The sequence below is a fragment of the Leopardus geoffroyi genome, chromosome X, assembly GCF_018350155.1.
Source record: "Leopardus geoffroyi isolate Oge1 chromosome X, O.geoffroyi_Oge1_pat1.0, whole genome shotgun sequence".
NCBI classification, from domain to species: domain Eukaryota; kingdom Metazoa; phylum Chordata; class Mammalia; order Carnivora; family Felidae; genus Leopardus; species Leopardus geoffroyi.
Window position 1 is genome coordinate 6,800,895 of NC_059343.1, and position 18,396 is coordinate 6,819,290.

The 18,396-nt window shown below is 55.8% G+C and overlaps 2 protein-coding genes across 7 annotated transcripts in view; one reads left to right on the forward strand and one right to left on the reverse strand.

The window, feature by feature from the left end:
* Positions 1-18,396, forward strand: part of TBL1X (transducin beta like 1 X-linked) — a 242,848-nt gene that overhangs the window by 211,376 nt on the left and 13,076 nt on the right. For all 5 annotated transcript variants that reach the window (XM_045472429.1, XM_045472431.1, XM_045472432.1 and 2 more), the window contains 8 exons: positions 1,395-1,540; positions 5,545-5,806; positions 8,067-8,199; positions 8,575-8,716; positions 9,426-9,489; positions 9,604-9,701; positions 13,472-13,532; positions 18,054-18,175. In XM_045472429.1, coding sequence (XP_045328385.1) covers positions 1,395-1,540; positions 5,545-5,806; positions 8,067-8,199; positions 8,575-8,716; positions 9,426-9,489; positions 9,604-9,701; positions 13,472-13,532; positions 18,054-18,175 — 1,028 coding nt within the window. The remainder of the gene's footprint in view (positions 1-1,394; positions 1,541-5,544; positions 5,807-8,066; positions 8,200-8,574; positions 8,717-9,425; positions 9,490-9,603; positions 9,702-13,471; positions 13,533-18,053; positions 18,176-18,396) is intronic.
* Positions 17,891-18,396, reverse strand: part of GPR143 (G protein-coupled receptor 143) — a 65,091-nt gene continuing 64,585 nt past the window's right edge. The window contains exon 9 of one of the 2 annotated variants that reach the window (XM_045472434.1): positions 17,891-18,235. In XM_045472434.1, coding sequence (XP_045328390.1) covers positions 18,153-18,235 — 83 coding nt within the window. In that variant the 3' untranslated portion in view covers positions 17,891-18,152. Of the gene's footprint in view, positions 18,236-18,361; positions 18,391-18,396 lie in introns of those variants that run through there. The other variant, XM_045472435.1, reaches the window with a different exon arrangement.

The following is an 18,396-nucleotide window of genomic DNA, read 5'->3' on the forward strand; positions in this document are numbered from 1 at the left end:
CACTGTGGTTATTGCCTCGGCTGTTCGGGTCCTGCCCGCGCGAGGCACAGGGCCTGCCGTGTGGAATCTGACGGAGGCCGGGCCTGCTCACTGCCACCGCCGTCGGTGTGGCGGGTGAAGGTGGCGTTCTAGCCGTGGGAGGGAGGCAGGGAGGGCGGGCGGGCGGCAGGGACCCCGAGGAGTCCCGTGCTGGAGGGCCGCACGTAGAACGAGCCAGCGGGGATGGGTCGTGCTGCCTGGGGAGACCCCCCTGGGAGCAGGGTTTGCAGGACCCCCACAAGCAGCGGGGGGGCTGGCCCAGCCCAGGAGAAGCCACACCGAGGGGGTAGCTCTGAGACAGGTCCGAAGGGTCCAGCCTTGTGGGACACACAGACGCCGGGGACACTCCAGCATTGCCGTGTGTGAACGGTGGGCAGGGCGGCTGCCAGGTAGACCCTTCACCCCAGAACTGCTCCTTCTCTTCCCACAGTATAAATGGTGAGAGAGTTCAGAGTCACAAGTGCCTTTGGCCCCGCCGCACCCCCAGCCTGGGAGCCGAGCATAGGGGTCCCTGTTAATCACACAGCCTCCACCCCCCAAGCATTCCCAGCTCCCCGGCACCCCCTGCCTCCCCACACCGAGGAAGGTGAACGCGGTACCCCCAGCAGACTGGGCTGCCCCCTCGTGGAGAAGGGCTGCATCAGCCGCGGACTCCGGCAGTAAGATGCCCCCTTACTGTCCTTGAGGAAGGGCCACTGTGGGCTCCCCATCGCCCTAGGACCCACGTGGGTCATGAGTGCTCCTGCCCCCTGCCCTGCGTTGTTGCTGCCCCTCCTGGAACCGGAGTTGTCTGCTGCGTTCCGGAACTACCACCCTGACCGACGAGTGTTGAGGGAAGGGTGGGGGGAGCTGGCATCTCTAATAACGACCAGTTATCAGACGAAACAGCTCAAGCCACCACAGCGGGTCCAGAACAGCTTCCTTTTCTTCGGATGTTTGCTTGTGTGGTTCCTTTACCCCCAGCCGCCTTGAGCTCTCGGAGCCCGACTAAAGACAGGTGCCTTGTGTGCACTGTAGCGGGGTCGGGGGGCACTCGGGGACGGGGAGCTCCGGAGGGACTGACGGAAGGCGGAGAGGAAGCCCAGAGGTGCACTGGCACAACGTTTAGCCAGGGCACGCCGGGTTCTGTTTGGCTTTTGACGCCGAGGTGGCTCTACCTCTCAAGCTGTGTCTCCGTCCCCTGCAAGCAGGTCTGACCCTGCTGTATCCCTTCCACCCTGCCCGTCCCTCCGCTTCTCCCCAGACCCGAAGCTGGGCGTCCCACGGCCACGTGTGCCCCGCTAACGAGGCACGTTCGACTTCGGTGGTGGTGCTCGGGCCTCGCGAAACCCCGGCTTCCCTCTCTGTCACGGCAGGTTTTTCCCACTCGGCGTTCACGTTCGGTATTGAGAGCCACATCAGCCAGTCCAACATCAATGGGACGCTAGTGCCACCAGCTGCCCTCATCTCCATCCTGCAGAAGGGACTTCAGTATGTGGAGGCCGAGATCAGCATCAACGAGGTGGGTGCCCTCCCTGTCTCCCGGTATCCTGCCGGGATCGCCTCCGTCCCGCCTCTCGCTTGGAACTGACTTCATCCTCACAAGCCTGTCGGATTCAGCTTTCTCTCTAGCTTTTGTAAAGCTCTTTGAGGGGCACCTGAGCGACTAAGCGGGTGACGCATCCGACTCTTGGTTTCATCTCAGTTCGTGATCTCGTGGTTCGTGAGTTCGAGCCCTGCTTCGGGCTCTGCGCTGACAGTGCAGAGCCCGCTTGGGATCCTCTCTCTCTCTCTGCCCCTCCCCTGCTCGGGCTCACTCTTTCTCGAAATAAACAAATAAACTTGAAACAACAGAATGAAAAAGAGATCTAAAAAAAGTACAGAAGCAATCTATCCTGTGTCCCGTCATTCCCATTCCCCCACCATTTTGCAAAAACCCCATCTTTGAAAACACCCAAATTTCTGCCTGTTCTGTGTGCGTTCTGCCGGCAGTGGTCATCTCCTCTTGCCTCATTTTTTTTAAATTTATTTTTGAGAAGGGGGGAGAGACAGCACGAGTGGGGGAGGGGCAGAGAGCGAGAGAGGGAGATAGAGGATCCGAAACAGACTCTGCACTGACAGCAGAGAGCCGGATGTGGGGCTTGAACTCATGGACTAGGAGATCATGACGTGAGCTACCGTCGGATGCTTCATGGACTGAGCCACCCAGGCGCCCCTGCTCTGTCATCTTAGATTGGATGCCCGAGGCGGTTTTCCACCAGCCCCACGAGGTCCCAGCTAGTCTCTTTTCCTGCATAACAGTGAAGTGTGGGGATAGGGGCGCATGACCCCAGAGGCAGAAGACCTGAATCGGGGTGCCTGGATGGCTCAGGTCATGACGTCACGGTTCACGGCTGCTTCTCCTCCTCAGCAGTGTGTACAGGAGAACGTCGAGGTCGTCTCATTGGTGACTTAGGCTTGCGGTCATTAAATAGGGGGACCACGTGCATTTAGAGTTTAAACTAGGAGGTGTTTTCATTACTCTGGGCACGTGATACTTCTGGCTGAGTAGTCATCCCCTTGAGGCGTGAATATGTGAAGAAGGCAGGTGAAACGGAAGCATGCTGACCGGTTGGCCAACAGTGGGCACGCTGTGGTGGGAACCGAAGGGGGAAGACGGTTGACGAGGTGACCAGCTACGTGTTCACACGTTTTGTAGGGTTTCGTATCGTTTGCTTGTTCTTGAATATAGTACCGTGACCAGAACTCAGCTGGTGTCACGTTTCGTTTAGCTCATGTCCAGCTGAAACTCACGTCTTTCCGGTCTTGCTAATTTCTGAGGTAATTCAAGGTTGGAACGTACAGAAACGTGTTTGCACATTAAGCAGATACAACCCAGAAGCACTGAGTTTTGTATGACTAATATTTGGAGCAGAGACAGAGGGAGACACACAGTCTAAAGCAGCTCCAGACTCTGAGCTGTCAGCGCAGAGCCTGACCCGGGGCGTGAACTCACGAACCAAGAGATCATGACCTGAGCTGAAGTTGGACGCTTAACCGACTGAGCCACCCAGGCGCTCCTGGAGTGATTTGTAAGGAAAGAACACTCTTCTGTGGTTTTAAGTGTGCATGGAAACTTTTTCATTGCAAATAGAAGCCAGCGAATCAAAAGATGTGGAAGAAAAGGAATTAAATTAAAACGAGTAGGAATTGAACAGTGCTGTCGTCCGTATATCACGGCTAGATTTAGTCCACACCCTGAACCCAAAATGTCATTTCAAACGGCAGCAGGTGCGTGTGGTATTAACTCGGACAGACGGGTGCAAAAGGAATCGAATCCTGAACTGTGCTAGTATCTCTAAATTGGCCTTGGGTTTCTGAAGAGCTGCCCCTTCCGTGTAAAAGGGTAGTTGGTCACAGATCTGCCCACCAGCCCCAGCATCTGCACACAGCTTGTCAGCCTCAGCACTGCCGCCTTGTGGGGGCAGGTGACTGTTCTGTACACGGTCCAGCGTGTTGAGCAGTGTCCCTGGCCTGTACCCACTAGATGCCAGTTACATCTGTCTAGTGGGGACAGCCCATGATGTCTTCAGACATTGCCGGATGTCCCCTCAGAGGGAACAGTCGCTCCCCACTGGGAACCCCTGCATCCAGCATAGCACTTTTTTCAACGTTTATTTATTTTTGGGACAGAGAGAGACAGAGCATGAACGGGGGAGGGGCAGAGAGAGAGGGAGACACAGAATCGGAAACAGGCTCCAGGCTCCGAGCCATCAGCCCAGAGCCTGACGCGGGGCTCGAACTCACGGACTGCAAGATCGTGACCTGGCTGAAGTCGGACGCTTAACCGACTGCGCCACCCAGGCGCCCCCCAGCATAGCACTTTTTGTTGTGAAATAGCAAGGTTCAGATGGCACTAATGCTCCAATTCAGTCTGGTATTTGCCCAATACAGAGTCGGTCATGACACCAGAATCTCTATGTGCGCCCCGGGCCGCGCCCCCACAACATCCCCCTGCCCCTTCCAGCCGACCCCCCCCCACACCCCACTGTGCCCACCCACCCCTCCCGGCCGTCCCCCCCCACACCCCACTGTGCCCACCCGCCCTTCCTGGCCATCCCCCTCCACACCCCACTGTGCCCACCCGCCCCTCCCGGCCGTCCCCCCCACACCCCACTGTGCCCACCCATCCCTCCGGGCCGCCCCCCACACCCCACTGTGCCCACCCGCCCCTCCCGGCCGCCCCCCACACCCCACTGTGCCCACCTGCCCCTCCCGGCCACCCCCCACTGTGCCCACCCGCCCCTCCCGGCCACCCCCCACATCCCACTGTGCCCACCCGCCCCTCCCGGCCGTCCCCCACACCCCACTGTGCCCACCCGCCCCCCACACCCCACTGTGCCCACCCGCCCTTCCCAGCCGTCCCACACCCCACTGTGCCTACCCGCCCCTCCCGGCCGTCCCCCCCCACACCCCACTGTGCCCATCCATCCCTCCCGGCCGCCCCCCACACCCCACTGTGCCCACCTGCCCCTCCCGGCCACCCCCCACACCCCACTGTGCCCACCCGCCCCTCCCGGCCGCCCCCCACACTCCACTGTGCCCACCCGCCCCTCCCGGCCGCCCCCCACACCCCACTGTGCCCACCCGCCCCTCCCGGCCGCCCCCCACACCCCACTGTGCCCACCCGCCCCTCCCGGCCGTCCCCCACACCCCACTGTGCCCACCCGCCCCTCCCGGCCGCCCCCCACACCCCACTGTGCCCACCCGCCCCTCCCGGCCGTCCCCCACACCCTACTGTGCCCACCCGCCCCTCCCGGCCGTCCCCCACACCCCACTGTGCCCACCCGCCCCTCCCGGCCGTCCCCCACACCCCACTGTGCCCACCCGCCCCCCACACCCCACTGTGCCCACCCGGCCGTCCCCCCCACCCCACTGTGCCCACCCGCCCCTCCCGGCCGTCCCCCACACCCCACTGTGCCCACCCGCCCCCCACACCCCACTGTGCCCACCCGGCCGTCCCCCCCACCCCACTGTGCCCACCCGCCCCTGCCAGCCATCCCCCATACCCCACTGTGCCCACCCGCCCCTCCCGGCCGTCCCCCACACCCCACTGTGCCCACCCGCCCCTCCCGGCCGTCCCCCACACCCTACTGTGCCCACCCGCTCCTCCCGGCCGTCCCCCACACCCCACTGTGCCCACCCGCCCCTCCCAGCCGTCCCCCACACCCCACTGTGCCCACCCGCCCCCCACACGCCACTGTGCCCACCCGGCCGTCCCCCCCACCCCACTGTGCCCACCCGCCCCTGCCAGCCATCCCCCACACCCCACTGTGCCCACCCGCCCCTCCCGGCCGTCCCCCACACCCCACTGTGCCCACCCGCCCCCCCCACCCCACTGTGCCCACCCGCCCCTGCCAGCCATCCCCCATACCCCACTGTGCCCACCTGCCCCTCCCGGCCGTCCCCTACACCCCACTGTGGACACCCAGTCCCCGGTGGCTCCCCCTCCGGGCACCGACGGCCATCCCCGTGCTCTCTCCCCAGGATGGCACGGTGTTCGACGGCCGCCCCATAGAGTCCCTGTCCCTGATCGACGCGGTGATGCCTGACGTGGTGCAGACGCGGCAGCAGGCCTTCCGGGAGAAGCTCGCTCAGCAGCAGGCCAGTGCGGCGGCCGCGGCCGCGGCGGCTGCAGCCGCGGCGGCCACGACGGCCACGGCGGCCCCGACAGCCGTTGCTCAGCAACATCCACCAAAGAACGGAGAGGCCACGGTGAACGGGGAGGAGAACGGAGCCCACGCGATAAGTACGTGCGGGGCTCTGGGGGTGGGCGAGCTTCTGGCAGTTTCTCTGCTCCGTCTGTGTGAGTCGGCTAGACTCTTCGCGATCTGCCCGCCGTACGTTCTTAGGCGTTGTGCTGTCCGCGTGCTGTTTGCCTGCGAGGGCTTCATACCGTTTTCGGGAGGTCCTTCGATGCAGCGGTCTGGACGCACATAGCCCTGATTTTGGGGCACCGGGCTCCTCTGAGAGCTCCTTTCGTACAGCAGCGAGAAGCACTGTGTGACTACCATTCGACATAAAAGGGTTTCATTTGTGGAGGCCACGGGTCCTGTCATTCAGCCTCCCGTGCTGAGCGAGTTCGGCCGAGATCTGCTGGAACAGTTCAGCTCACAGACCGGCCCGAGGTCCTATCCAGAGAACCTGACTCCGCTCTGATCTGGGGCTTATGGAGTCAAAGACTGCTTCAGGGTCTAAGTTCGAAGTGTGCTTTTGTGTGTGTGTTTCTTAATCTTCCGTCAAGGGAAGCAATTTGGAATTGGTGAACTTTAAGAAATCCGTACGTCTGCCAAGACAGAAATTTTCCAAACATGTAAATTGCACGGATTTCATTTATTTATTTTCATTTTCTTATGTTTATTTATTTATTGATTTATTTTCACATTTTATTTATTTTTGGGGGAGAGACAGAGCACAAGTGGGGGAGGGGCAGGGAGAGAGGGAGACGCAGAATCCGAAGCAGGCTCCGGGCTCCGAGCTGTCAGCACAGAGCCTGACGCGGGGCTCGAACTCAGGAGCTTTGAGATCGCGACCTGAGCCGAAGTGAGATGCTTAACTGATCGAAAGCCCCCGGGCGCCACAGAATTCCTTTTAAATCTTAAGAAAACGTAATGGAGCATGGCTGCGTGCAGACATGCACGCTTCTTTTTTTTTTTTTAATTTTTTTTTTTCAACGTTTATTTATTTTTGGGACAGAGAGAGACAGAGCATGAACGGGGGAGGGGCAGAGAGCGAGGGAGACACAGAATCAGATACAGGCTCCAGGCTCTGAGCCATCAGCCCAGAGCCCGACGCGGGGCTCGAACTCACGGACCGCGAGATCGTGACCTGGCTGAAGTCGGACGCTTAACTGACTGTGCCACCCAGGCGCCCCCATGCACGCTTCTTAAAGCACGCTGGCCACACACACACAGAGCCTTTGATCCAGGGGTGCCTCTGGGTTGACTTCCTCGTTCCGGGGAGCATCCCTGACAGCTCGCGGCCACCTCCTCCCTGCCACGTTGTCCTCCGCCTTCCGCGTTCCCTTTATTCCCTGAGGCCTGCTGCCACCTGCAGTTTGTGCCATCTTGCGCAGCACAGGTTGAAACCAGACCGTGGTGTCTGAGGTTGTATTTTATACTGACCTTCAAGAATCTTTCCTCTCCTGCCGCTTGGGAGGAAAACAGCCGCCCTCCGGGATGGTTTCCAGGTGGCATTTAGCACGGCCAGTGTCCACGGTCACCAGGCTTCCTCGGGCATTCAGAACCCGGATCCCGTGGTTCATCCAGGGCAGGCCTGTCCGCTTAGAAAGCATGGCGGTTCTGCTCAGCTCGAGAACTCTGACACAAAGGTGACTTCAAGACGCTAACGGCACTGGACCCCCACGAATACAAGGGTGTTTGCAGGGGGTGGCGGGCATTCCGCAACAATGGTGGCGTCTCCCCGTAGGAGCTTCACAGACAAAGATGTGATACTGAGGCGTGCCTGCATGGCTCAGTCGGTTAAGCGTCCAACTTTGTCTCAGGTCACGAGCTCACGGTTCGTGGGTTCAAGCCCTGCATTGGGCTACGTGCTGATAGTGCGGAGCCTGCTTAGAGTTCTCACTCTTTCCTTTGTCTCTGCCCCCTTACCCCCAACTTGTGCTTGCTTTCTCCCTCAAAATAAATAAACTTTAAAAAAAAAAAAGGTGCTCCCAGATAACACGTGTCACCCCATCTGGAAAAGAGCAACCTTCAGGCTCTAGCTGGCTGTCGTCATTGTTCCCCAGTGTCGTGGTGGTGGTTAGACATTAGCCTGGCCCTAATTAGGAAGAATAAATAAATTTGTATTTCTCTATCAGATTTGGACAGTGTTGAACTAAGAAAATGCAATACATTTACTACATCACACAAAAGCAGGATTCAGTTACCGTCGTCAGAGGTAACAGAACTAAGTACACGAAAAGAAGGTGTTTCTAGGACTCAAGTGCCCCCAAGAATGCGCTGCTTTTATACTGGTCACCACATGTCTTTTCCTATTTCTTGTGACAGATAATCATTCGAAACCAATGGAAATAGACGGGGACGTTGAGATTCCACCCAACAAAGCCACAGTCCTGCGGGGCCACGAGTCCGAGGTGTTCATTTGTGCCTGGAACCCTGTCAGCGATCTCCTAGCTTCAGGGTAAGGATGCCAGGTGGTGGGTGCTGCAGGGCCCGTGGGGTCCGAGGTGCTTTCCGGAACTGTGCCTCATGGAGTAGGTGCTGCCCTCTTTTGTGTGCGGAGCAAGGCCTGGGGCTCTCTGTGCCGCTCTCTTCCCCGGGTTGTGAGGGAGTCCTCGTTCCACGCTGTGTTCTCAGTGGGGTGGAGAGCAGCGCAAAGACACGTTAAATTACTAAGAGCAGCGAAAATGGCGAGGAGGAAAACACGGCCAGTGAGCGTGATTAAGAAGACACAGGCCGTGGGCCAGAGATAGCTGACGTAGGCCGCCCGGAAGTCTGATGGGCTTTGTTTCCACTGGACCCGGACGCTGAGTGCAGGTGCGTGTTCGTTCTGCAGATCCGGAGACTCCACGGCAAGGATATGGAACCTTAACGAAAACAGCAACGGGGGCTCCACGCAGCTCGTGTTGAGGCACTGTATACGAGAAGGGGGCCACGACGTCCCCAGTAATAAAGACGTGACCTCCCTGGACTGGAACGTAAGCCCCTGCCGCCACCCAGACGCTTAAGCCCCCGGAGACCCTCCAGCGCCGCGGGGGGCGCCCCTGCAAACACAGGGGAGCGGGCGGTCCCGTTGGCGAGCACCCCTAGCCCGGGGGCCGGTGGTACGGGTGCTCTCTGTTCCTGAGAGCTTCTCACAAGGCCGTGTCGGGCAGACCCCTGGCTGGGGGTTCAGAGGCTCATTTTCCCATCAGTAAGCAAGATGAGCCCGGTGGTTTTCCTGGGGGGGGCCTGTCGCTGGTGGGATGTGAGGCGCGACCCGGGGAAGGGGACGTGTCCCCTCGCTGTCTCGACAGCAGGCGTCACGTGCATTTGGACGTGGGAAGCCTGCGGTCCTTCGTGACTTCTTTACACTTTCGCTTCCGTATGTGCAGGCACGGTTTTCGAAGCTTCCTTAAGCCTCACTACCGTCACGTCTCATACGGTGGTTGTAACTGTGCCACCGGGGTGAGCGGTGGCAGTATTTCCCCTGTTCCTGCGCCTGTCCTCACAGTGCCTCCTCACATTGTGGGTTCGGAGCAGTGTGGGCTCCAGGAGGCGCACAGGGTCGGTCTGTCCCTTCCCTGGGAGCCAGCTCCTGCTGGGAGAGTAGCCTCTCCCTGGGATCAGCTGACAGGCCGTCTTCTGTTTTCGACGCTGCCCCCACTGAGCTGTTGGTGGTGCTGTCTGTTTCTTTCTGGCCCGCAGAGCGACGGGACGCTGTTGGCCACAGGCTCCTATGATGGTTTTGCGAGAATATGGACGGAAGATGGTGAGCCCGGCCTGCCTCGTGTGGGGTGGGAGCAGGCATGCCCCAGTGTGGAATCACCCGGTGAGCCGACCATGGCTTTGAATTCAACCTGTTTGTTGTTTCCCTACATAACAGGCAACCTGGCCAGCACCTTAGGGCAACACAAAGGCCCCATCTTTGCCTTGAAATGGAACAAAAAGGGGAATTACATTTTGAGTGCTGGTGTAGACAAAGTGAGTATTAGCTTGACGTAGGTGTCTCTCATCTGCAGATGCTTATTTATTTTTAATCTCTGGATCACATCCTGGGTTTTGTTTGTTTGTTTTTTGGTTTTTTAATGCTGAGAATTTCTGCCTCTTAAGATAGCAGAAGAGGTTTATCCGGTTTTGTTTTTGTGGGTTTGATCTTACTGTTCATTTATGATACGTATGCTCTCAATATAGTCTACCGTTCCACAGACCTTTGTGCCAGACCTCCCCCCCTGTTTTTGAGGTGCGTTATTCAGTGACACAGGAAGTCCCCAAATTGCATTTATGCAACGCTTGAACAAGCAAAGGGGTGTGGGACGCACTGGACGGAAACCCTTCACCCCTGGGCCATTTTGGAAACACGGCCTGTCTTCCCTCGAGAGCCCAGGCTTCTGTTTCCCTGATTCGATACATCGTGACTTCCTGTGGAAGGGCTGCGGGCCTCTCCGAGCACGGGAGTAGAGTGGAGCCGCGCACGAGCGGGCGCGCCCCTGACGGCCACGGAGCCCCTGGACGGGGCTGCCGGTGGATGTGATGGAGTCAAGGCCGGGCGGCTGCGAGCACCCAAGTGCGTCTAGAAGCCATGGGCGGGCAAGGAATGAGGCGGTGTAGGTGCCATCTGGCTCTGAGTCTGAACCCGTCCTCTGGATTTGTGTCCTCAGTCGCCAACAGCCAGGAATCATGACCCCCAGAAAACAGGGATTGGATGGTCATGTCATTCCTAAGACTTGGTGGGAATTTGAAGTCCTTGCTGTGGGGAAATATTATCAAGAAATGGAAACAGAAGGGGAAGAAAAGCATGTCCTCACGGCACTTTGTGTTTGTACACCTGTAAACTGGGTGTGACTACTCTACTTTGGTTTGGTTTCCAGAGGGCGGGCTGGCTTGCTTGCTTTTTTTTTTTTTTTTTTTTTTTTTTTTAACATTTCTTTATTTTTGAGAGACAGACCCACAAGCAGGAGAGGGGCAGAGAGAGAGGGAGACACAGAATTTGAAGCAGGTTCCAGGCTCTGAGCTGTCAGCACAGAGCCCGACGCGGGGCTCAAACCCATGAACCATGAGATCATGACTTGAGCCGAAGTCAGACGCTTAACCGACTGAGCCACCCAGGCGCCCCTCTACAAGGCTTTCTTTACACGTTCATACTGACGTCAGGATGATTTGAGAAGCGGTTAAGTTACCGCTTCACGTTCATTCAGGTTCTAGAATTAATATAAAATAACGGCCATGACTTACAAACCCTGCCGTGGTGTTGGTCTAAAATATTTACTATGTGGCCCTTGACGGAAAATGTGTGCTGACCCCCACACTGGGATGTGACGCTCTGGGTTAGTCTCTCTCTCTCTAAGGCAGTAGACCCCTCATTCGGACCCAGCAGCCCAGTAGCTAATGTTGAACAAGCTGAGTGCTATGGTTGACTCACTAAACGTTCTCCTGGAACTACATCACGTTTTCTCCGAGGTGTTCTAATTCACATATTACGGATGCGCGCGCACACACATACACACACGGAACTTTGGGACGTGGCTGGTCATCCGTACTGCTGATTGGATTGTGAAAATGACTTGTACAAATGACCGCTCACCTTTGACAAACACGTTAACTATTACGTGTGTTGGCCAATTCAGTGCTCCCAGGGTAGGAGGCGGGCAGGGACCCACCGGTACAGGGTACGGGCCCTGAATTGCCAGTAATTTCTGCCCTTCAACCTACACACGCTTCTAGAAAGTTTTTTCAGGGGTGCCCGGGTGGCTTAGTCGGTTAAGCGTCGACTTCGGCTCAGGTCATGATCTCACGGTTCATGGGCGTGAGTTCAAGCCCCGTGTCGGGCTCTGTGCTGACAGCTCGGAGCCTGGAGCCTGCTTCGGATTCTGTGTCTCCCTTTCTCTCTGCCCCTCCCCGGCTCGCACTCTGTATCTATCAAAAAATAAACATTAAATTTTTTTTTTTTAATTTTTTGCGTCCCTGCTCGGGGACTCCCCTTTACATTCATTTCTGGTTTTCGACCTTACTTGAAGTTGTGACTGTAGGAGGTGATGAGCTGTATGGCCAATGAAAATTCACATTATGAATTCAGTTAGTCTTTGGGTCCTACACTTGCTTGTTTGTGAGTGGCTACGTTAGGAAAAGAGCTGTATTCCACCAAACAACAAACAAAAAACATTTATCGGTCTAAGGGTGCCTGGCTGACTCAGTCAGGGGAGGATATGACTCTTGATCTCCAGGTTTTGAGTTTGAGCCCTACCTTGGGTGTAGAGACTACTTAAAAATAAAATCTTAAAAAGAAAAGTTAATTGGTCGAGAGCTGGCCCCAAACTTAGAGAACCGAGTTTCAAAGATACTGCTCTGTTTCCTCTGGAAATTTCTGCAGCTGATAGAAAATATAAGCAGTTCTTCTTAAAACAAAATCTTTCATTTTTAAAAAAAATTTTTGAAATGTTTATTTTTGAGAGAGAGAGAGAGAAACAGAGCAGGAGAGGGGGAGGGACAGAGAGAGAGGGAGACACAGAATCTGAGGCAGGCTCCAGACTCTGAGCTGTCCACACAGAGCCCAACGCGGGGCTCGAACCCATGAACTGCTAGGTCACAACCTGAGCTAAAGTCAGACACTTAACCAACTCAGCCACCCAAGCGCCCCTTAAAACAAAATATTTCTTTTTATTATGTTTTTATTTTAAATCTTTTTTTTTTTTAATGTTTATTTTTGAGAGAGAGAGAGAGAGAGTGTGAGCAGGGAAGGGGCAGAAAGAAGGAGACCCAGAATCTGAAGCAGGCTCCAGGCTCTGAGCTGTCAGCACAGAGTCTGACACGGGGCTTGAACTCACAGACCGCGAGATCATGACCTGAGCCGAAGTCAGATGCTTAATCAACTGAGCCACGCGGGCGCCCCAAAGCAAAATCTTTCTTAAGTGCCATGGACAGGGAGGTGGAAAGGTTTCAATTAAGGTGAAAGTTCCAGTTGATTAAGACTTAATTTCAGTGGTGTTCATTGAGCGGTCTCTGGTTCCTGCCCTGCGTATCTTCCCAAGATCAGTAAGTTCCTAAGAATCCAGGATTTACTTTGCTTTCCAAGGGGTGGAGGGAGATCATTTTGTCTCCCTGTTTCTCGACCCGTGAACTGGGGCCTGATCCCAGGGTCACGACTACTCGGCTGTATCGAGGATCCCCGGTTCTTGGGGTGATGGTCGTGGAAATGTCAGGACTGGCAGTGTCTGTAGCTCTTTATTTGGAAAAGTGCCAGAAAGGTGCTTAGTTGCACACTTTTCAACCCGTCTCCCTGTCGGGGGGTGAGGGAGCGTGCCCCCCGATCGGGGCAGAGTCTCAGGACCGGCTGCTGTGTCTGTCACCAGCACACGGGGCCACCGAGTTCACACAATGTCGCTGTCCAGACTGTTCAGCTTACAACACACACCCTGGATCCCAAAAATCTAGACGAAAGACAGAATGCCAGATTATCTCCTTGATGTTTCTCTGTTGATTGCATGTTGAAACAATAATATTTTGGCCACACTGGAGTGAAACAAAATATATTGCTAAAATTAATTTTACCCATTTCTTTTTCCTATTTTTTTTTTTAAATGTAGTTCCCAGATCATTAAAAATGACCTGTGCGACTCACCTTCTGTCTCTTTCAGACCGTGCCAGTTTAGAAGGAAGGGGTGTTCTCGGTCTTTGGTTGTGTGTTACGTTTTTCTAGGGAAATCTTTCGGTGAAGAAGAGTTGCTAACTTTTTCTTTTTGTTTTGCGGAGCACAGACAACAATTATTTGGGACGCCCACACAGGAGAAGCCAAACAACAGTTTCCGTTTCATTCCGGTGAGTTTGTTTTTTGTTTTTTGGAATTCAGAAATGGTAATCCACGGCAGCTCCATGTCCCTTAAAGTAATCACGAAGGACTGCAGGAAGGAGGCCACGAAATCTAGCTGGCAGCAGGGGAATGCATGTCACCTACCGCAGAACTGGTGTGGGCGTCTTTGCCCTGCTGTCCCCAGGGCGACGCTGTGTTGGGCTTCCCTGAGACCACGCCCAGACTCCAAAGTTCCCTGGGAGAACTCCCCGGACTCAGCAGGTAGATGTCCTCAGGGTCAGATGTATTACAGCGAAGAGATACAAAGCAAAATCAGAAGGCGAACGAAGTGAAATCCAGACCTTTCCAAGGGTCCTCTCCCAGCAGAATCACACGGCACGTCTGACATGCCCCCCCCCCAAAACCAGTGTGATAACACGTGCGAACAGCCGTCTGTCAAGAAAACTCATTAAGTCTCAGTACCCGAGGTTTTTATTTATTATGGTTTTTTTTTTTTTATTTTAGAGTGCATGAGCAGGGGAGAGGGACGGGGTTGTAGAGGGGAGAGAGAGAAGTGGGCATGGGGGGAGAATCCCAAGCAGGCTCCACACTCAGCACGGAGCCCGACACAGGGCTTGATCCCATGACCCTGGGATGATAACCTGAGCCAAAATCAAGAGTCAGACGCGCAACCAACTGAGCCGTCCGGGTGCCCTTCAGTGCCTGAGGTTTATAATTTTTAATCTTCGTTATTTTTTTAAATGTCTACTTTTGAGAGAGCGCACACGCGTGAGCAAGGGAGGGGCAGAGAGAGAGGGCGACGCAGAATCCGAAGCAGGCTCCAGGCTCCGGGCTGTCGGCACAGAGCCCGACGTGGGCTCGGACCCTCGAACTGCGAGATCATGACCTGAGCTGAAGTCGGAGGCTCAACCGACCGAGCCACCCAGGCGACTTAGGACCGTGTTCAGATGGGCAGTGCTGCAGGGGGTACTTCAGCAGTGATCTCTCCTGATCAGGGCAGCGAGGAGCGAGGGAGAGCCCGGATGTCGCAGCTTACGTGCTGCTGCTTGGGAGATGTAGCACGTCTCTCCTGTGGCTGCCGTCGGAGCTTGGGGTCCTCAGCGGATACACCGCTTGGGGTGCCGGTGACTTTTGTTGTTAATGTTGCTATCATCTAACACCGCTGATGATGTGGAAGTTGCCAAACGAATTACAGAAAGCGATTTCTCACCAGGAAGGAGGCCCAGCTGCAAATGCAGGCGGCTGTCTGTTCCATCCTGTATCGAGTGGGGCGGGGGAGGGGTGCACACAAGGTGATATTTGCCGTGAGGATGAACTACCACGCATGCACGTCGTGGGCAGCCATTGCCACTATCTAGTTCCGGAATGTTTCCACCGCCGCCCCCAAAAGGAAATCCCTTCTCCATTAAGCAGTCCCTCCCCTTGGGGCGCCCGCGTGGCTCAGTCAGTTGAGCGTCGACTTCAGCTCAGGTCATGATCTCACGGTTCGTGAGTTTGAGCCCCACACTGGCTCTGAGCTGACAGCACGGAGCCTGCTTGCGATTCTCTCTCTCCCGCTCTCTCCGCATCTCCCCCACGCTCCATCGCTCACTCTCTCAAAATAAGTAAGTAAACTTAAAAAGCAAAAAGTTCCTCTCCTTACCCGACCGAGACCCTGGCAACCTAGTCTCCATGGACCTGCGTGTGTTCCCATACGCGTTGTACCCTGTGCTCCAGACCACACAGTGGAGTGAACGGCAAGTGAGAGTATCGGGCTAGTTTTCCGTGGTGCCGTCTGTCGTAAATGCCCAACGTGTCCTGACCTCTGTCGTGGGAGAGGATCCAGTAACAGGTTCAGAGCCTTAGAACACCCGGTGTGCTCACCCACGCAATGGGAGAGAACGTCTGTAACACACAAGGCTCTGGGTTCTACTTTTCAGAGGAAAAGATGGCCAAGAGAAACATCCATAAAGTTCCTCTCACGCTTCGGAGAATTCGTTTACGAAGGTTTTCAGCAGAATATGATATTCCCCAAAGCATGTCTAAGACTTTACGGAAAGGTTTCCCATCCCACAGGCCCAAGAAGACCACAGACCACGCGTTATGTATTGAGAGACCTTCTCACCCATAATTTTGCTGCCCATGAGGTAGACCCGTAGCCCCTTGCTGGTTCCGGAAGTTCTAGGTGTTATGTGCCCTTTATTACAGTCAAGTGGAGCGTAGAGACTTCCAAGATGGAAAGATGGAAGAAAAGGAATGTGGTTTTTTCCAGGGCAAAACGCAGCCAGTGCGAGCTTACAGGGAGTAGCCTCCTTCAGCATTCACAGACTCCTTAACGGGTGGATCTGAGAACTTGCTCTGCCTTCCTAGGTTTTCCCCATCAACACCTGGTGGTAGGGCCTCCCTCCAGCAGCATCAGCCAGAAGCGATAGCTCAGAGCCTAACTGGGGAACACCACTCAGCAGTTAGAAGGAACAAATTATTTATAAACTATTGGTAACGTGTAACAGCTTCTAGATCTCCACGGTGTTCTGTGGAGGGGAAAAAAGCAATCAGCAAAGGTCACCTGCTGTATGACTCCATTACATAGAACATTCTTGAGACGGTGAAATTCTATTTGTTTTTAATGCTTATTTATTTTTGAGACAGACAGAGAACGGGGGGGGGGGGGGGGGATGGGCGGAGCAGGAAACGCACAGAATGTGAAGCAGGCTCCAGGCTCTGAGCTGTCGGCACAGAGCCCGACGCGGGGCTGGATCTCACAGACCGTGTGATCATGACATGAGCCGAAGTCGGGCGCTTAACTGACTCGAGCCCCCCAGGTGCCCCGAGATGATGAGAGTTTAGATTGGAGAACAGATCAGTGGAGGCAGAGTTTTGGGCCGCAGGGAGGGCTCTGGATCTTGACTGCGGGGGGCAGTCGCACAGAGCCGCCTGTGTGATGAAACGGCTTGGGCCGACACACACGTACCGTTATCTTTCTGGTCTTGATCCTGTCGGGCTGTGAAACACAACCACTGGGGAGCCTGGAGGAACAGTAATATTTCAAAATTACACTTAAAAAAACAAACAGCAGAGAAAGCCAGGCTGAGCCTCGAATGCTGATCGTTGAACCTCGCCGGCCCCTCTGTGGGCAGGGAGGCCGTGCAGACACCCACAATGGCTGGGCCTTGGTACCCGTCGCTCACCCGCACTGAATGGTGAGATCACACTGGGGCTTCTGAGGGTCCTGGACAGCGGCCGACTCACGGTGGGGCCAGCCACCTAAGTACAGAGGGTCCCCTCTTTGGACGGCAAGGGCTGGCGGATGTTAATTTTTATGAGCAGGGGCCAATTCGGGATGTAGCTGGGGTGGTGGTGTAGGCGAGAGCAGCTGGGGTCTCGCCTCTCAGGCTCACGGGAGCGTCACTCCGACCACATGGGATCGGTTCCTTCGTTCTGTGTTGTACACGTGGGAAATGCGCCCCAGGGACCGCGGGGCTGTCCTGAAACACTGCCGGGGATGTGACCAAAAGGGACGGTCTTGGCTTTTGAAGAAGCCCGTGCTCGCTCTCGACCAAGTACACAGCCACAACAGCCACTCCGGGACGGAGCCGCACGCAGAGGCTGATGGGATGCCTCGTGCGGTTACCCACTGTGGAACGTGGACCCCTGCGGAGGCCTGCCTGTCTCACTTAAACACTGGAGAAGAGAAGGGGCAGTCCGATGGTCAGCCTAGCCTGAGTCCCCTGCATTCTTCTCCCGACCCGCTGCTAACTTGCCTTTAAAAGAAACACGAGACACGGTTATGGTATTGATGAGTTGATGAAAACTTTGTGATCAGAGGTTTGGAGGAAGCTAACCCGCTTTCTCCTAGAAAGAAGGAGGCGTCAGGAGACAGCAGGGATGCCGAGTAGTGCGATGGAGAGGTCTGGTGCAGGGAGAGAGCTGTGAGGTGTAGGGAAGGCCGTCACCATCCCCCAAACCCTCCACAGGGCTCTCGGAGCCCCTGGGAAATGCCCAGGAGTCAGAAGGGGCGTTCATCACAAGTCCTGAGCCAGCGTCCAGTTGTGTCCCCAAAGGGATCAGTACCCTGCAGTTGGGGGGTGCATTGATGTGTTGCGGGACGTTTTTAAAAATCGAGCTATCTTGAACGTAGGATAGGAAATCTTCTCCGTCTCCTTTTCTCTTTTTCCTCTCGAAAATACGACACGTCAGCCCATGCACCAGTGATGTCCCTGGAAGCAGCAAGGTGCAGATTCTCCCCTCCGCTTTCTCACTGTGTCAGGGGAGCCGGACTCTCGTGCCACGGGGCACGTGAACCGTCACGGGGGTCTCTCCAGAGTGTCTGCTCCCCAGATGTGCAGGGCGGGGCGGGGTGGGGGGGGAGGCGGGGGTGTCTTTAAGGTCTATGAGGAAAAGAGGCTGTGTTCACACTGGGAAGGGTTTTTTTTTTTACTGTGTTACTAGATCAGGCTTCTTGAGATTCTGCTTTTAATTGTTTTAAATCAACTGAGCTCTGTGCACAACTGGTAAATGTCAGTGTCCTCCCGCTGTCCCCTGCTGTCCAGCCCCCGCTCTCGACGTAGACTGGCAGAACAACACTACCTTTGCCTCCTGTAGCACAGACATGTGTATTCACGTCTGCAGACTCGGCTGCGACCGCCCCGTCAAAACCTTCCAAGGACACACGGTAAGTACGGGCTCTGGTTCCGGAGAACGTGCTGGGAGGTGGTCAGCGTCTCCTCAGTGCCTGGGATTGAAAGACACGGAGAGAGATACTCGGTCTGTTCTCCTGCAGCCCTTTGCTGCTTGGGCTCTTGTAGCATCTCTGGTGGTTGGATTTAACCCAGTTGGGGGCAGGCAGTGAAGAAAAGACTGGCTGTCAGAGGAGTCAGACGTCAGATTCTGCAG